Raw genomic sequence first — 2,313 nt, forward strand, 5'->3', positions numbered from 1 at the left:
CGGGCGCGGGCGAGCCCGGAGCTCCGGGTCTGCTCTCGTTCAGCCCCGCGTCTGCGTCTGAACGCGAAAATCGGAGCTGAATTGATGAGGCTAATTTCAGAGGAGGGGGGAGGGAGGGAGGGGAGGAGGGAGGGGCAAGGGGGATCTGCAGCTCTCTCCTGCCAGCTTCGGTCTTGGAGAAATAAAGTATTAATAAGGCATCTCTGCCGCAGCCGAGTAGAAACACTAGTGGCATTATTGTATTTCCCTTTTGGAAGGGGCGGGTGCAGAGTAACCTTGGATATAATTTTGATTTTTTTTCCCCCCTGTGGTTGGACTAAAGGCAGGGGGGGGAACAAAAAGACTGGACACAACTGGCACTGGACAAGGTAATCCCCTGCACAGAGAGATCTGACGTTCAGGAGTGTCCTCCTACTTTGACACTTTCTTTCTTGGCTTCACCCTCCCTTTATTACAACCTCTGCTACTTTCCTGGGGCTGCAACAGTTTGCAGAAGCGGGGAATAAAGGACGCCCAAAGCGTTGCATGATGTGTTCCGCTGCTCGCTGCTTGTTATTTTTGCAAGGGAGGGGGGAAGTGGAGCGGGTTAGCTGGACGGGCGGGTAGTGTCTCCTTGGGGCGTTTGGAGAGTTTTATTATTTCTCGGGGGGAAAAAAAAGAAAGAAAGAGGAAGAAAGGGGAAAAAAGCAAGAAGGAAAGCGCGTTTCTTTCCTGGTGATCGCTCTCGTTTGAATGAAAGAGAGAATTTCATGTCACTGACTTGCCAGGGCTAAAATGAGATTTTAGGGCTGGTGTTTTGGTTTGGTTTTACTGCAGTGCCCACTCTGACATAGCATCTGGGAGCTGAAATTTCAGCTGATCTGACAATTATTGTAATTTTTCTTGTCATTTTTTTTCAACTTATAAAGCCTTTTTCCGGCTCAGTGGGGGTTTTAAGAGCTCAGCGAGAAAACTACGCTGCGAGGGGAGGCTGGGGAAGGTGCTCCAGCCCCTCGAGCGAAGTGGATCGACTCCCGCTGATTTCAGTGCCTTTGATTCAGACCCCGATACCGCACGTCTTGAAACGATCGGGAGTGCGGGAAAGGGAAAGGGGATGAAAGTAGCCTCAAGGAAAAGCGCCTCCACTCTCCTGCAGCACCATTTTCAGCGTGTGCTTACTCGGTAGCGTCGTTTGTTTTGTTTTTTTGTTCCCTCCTAAAACCACTACCTACTCGAGCTTGCTAGCCTTTGAACTTTTTTTTTTTTTCTCTTAAAAAGTATTTCAGAAATAACGCTCCCCCCACCCCGATGTTTCTTTGAAAACGGCGGGGAACGGCTGGTTCCTTTGGAAGGAAACTCAGCAAACACTGCATCTGCGAGCCTAAGAAAGCACTTGACATCTTTGACTTGAGCTGGCTTTTTGTCTGTCTTGCATTACTGCGTTTACCGCTCCTTTCGGGCAGGACTGGGCTCCAGCCTGCCGCTCCGCGCCCGAGAAAGGCGTGAAGCAGAGGGGCCGCGGTATGCTTTAAATGCAACGTTTTAATCGTCTTCCCCCCCCACCCCCCCTCTGCGTGCTTCCACTGAATTGTATTTACCGTTTTCTCCCCTTAATTTTGCCTGTGACTGGAAAACGCATTAATAAAAAAATCTGTGGGAAGAGACGGAAATTCAGTGAGTCAGGCTAAAGTTGCTCCAGCCAAAAGAAAAAAAAAAATGCAGAAAACACGCTAAACTAAACTGTGGGATGACACACAGAGCTCGGTAATACAGCCTGGGGTGCAAGGCAAGGTCTCCACTGGACTGGCTGCGTTAGCGACAAACAAGAGCTGACAGAGGTAGCTATTGTTCAGCCCTTCTTATCTAAATGGAGCAAATATCCTGTATGTAAAATATATATATTTTGATCAAGAAGGCAGGACCAGTGGAGAGACGAAAGTTTCCTCCTCGAGTGACTTCACTTCCCAAAATTAGCAGAAAAAAACGTTTCATCCGGTTAACTGTCTCTTTTTCGCTCTGCTGCAACAACCAAAGTTAAAAAAAGAGAGGCAGAGAGAGAGAGGGAGGGAGAGAGAGGAGAGAGGGGCTAAAGGCAGAAAAGTAAGACCTCCCTGGAAGGACAGAGAGCAAAGCGAAAGGGAGAGGAGCATACAAACTTCAGGAGGCTTCGGTTGCAGGCTAAACCGGGTCAATGTGTGGAATATTGCTGGCAGCGGCTGGAAGTTTTTCTAGATGGACGGCACTATTAAGGTAAGCGGGGCAGGAGGGGTCGGCAGCCCGCGGCCGGGGGCGCCGCGGCTCCGGCTCCGACTCCGTCCCGGCGCCCCGGCCGGC

At 50.2% G+C, this 2,313-nt stretch overlaps 1 protein-coding gene across 4 annotated transcripts in view; it reads left to right on the forward strand.

Annotated features, from left to right (window-relative positions):
* FLI1 (Fli-1 proto-oncogene, ETS transcription factor) overlaps positions 1-2,313 on the forward strand; it is a 94,208-nt gene that overhangs the window by 11,670 nt on the left and 80,225 nt on the right. The window contains exon 1 of one of the 4 annotated variants that reach the window (XM_085316751.1): positions 1,719-2,229. The exons of the other annotated variants lie outside the window; for them this stretch is intronic. Within the exon in view, the coding sequence (XP_085172877.1) occupies positions 2,212-2,229 (18 nt within the window). The 5' untranslated portion in view covers positions 1,719-2,211. Of the gene's footprint in view, positions 1-1,718; positions 2,230-2,313 lie in introns of those variants that run through there. 4 annotated transcript variants of the gene reach the window in all.

The sequence above is a fragment of the Rhea americana genome, unplaced genomic scaffold (assembly GCF_003343005.1).
Source record: "Rhea americana isolate MKP2758 unplaced genomic scaffold, rheAme1 scaffold_48, whole genome shotgun sequence".
Lineage (NCBI taxonomy): Eukaryota > Metazoa > Chordata > Aves > Rheiformes > Rheidae > Rhea > Rhea americana.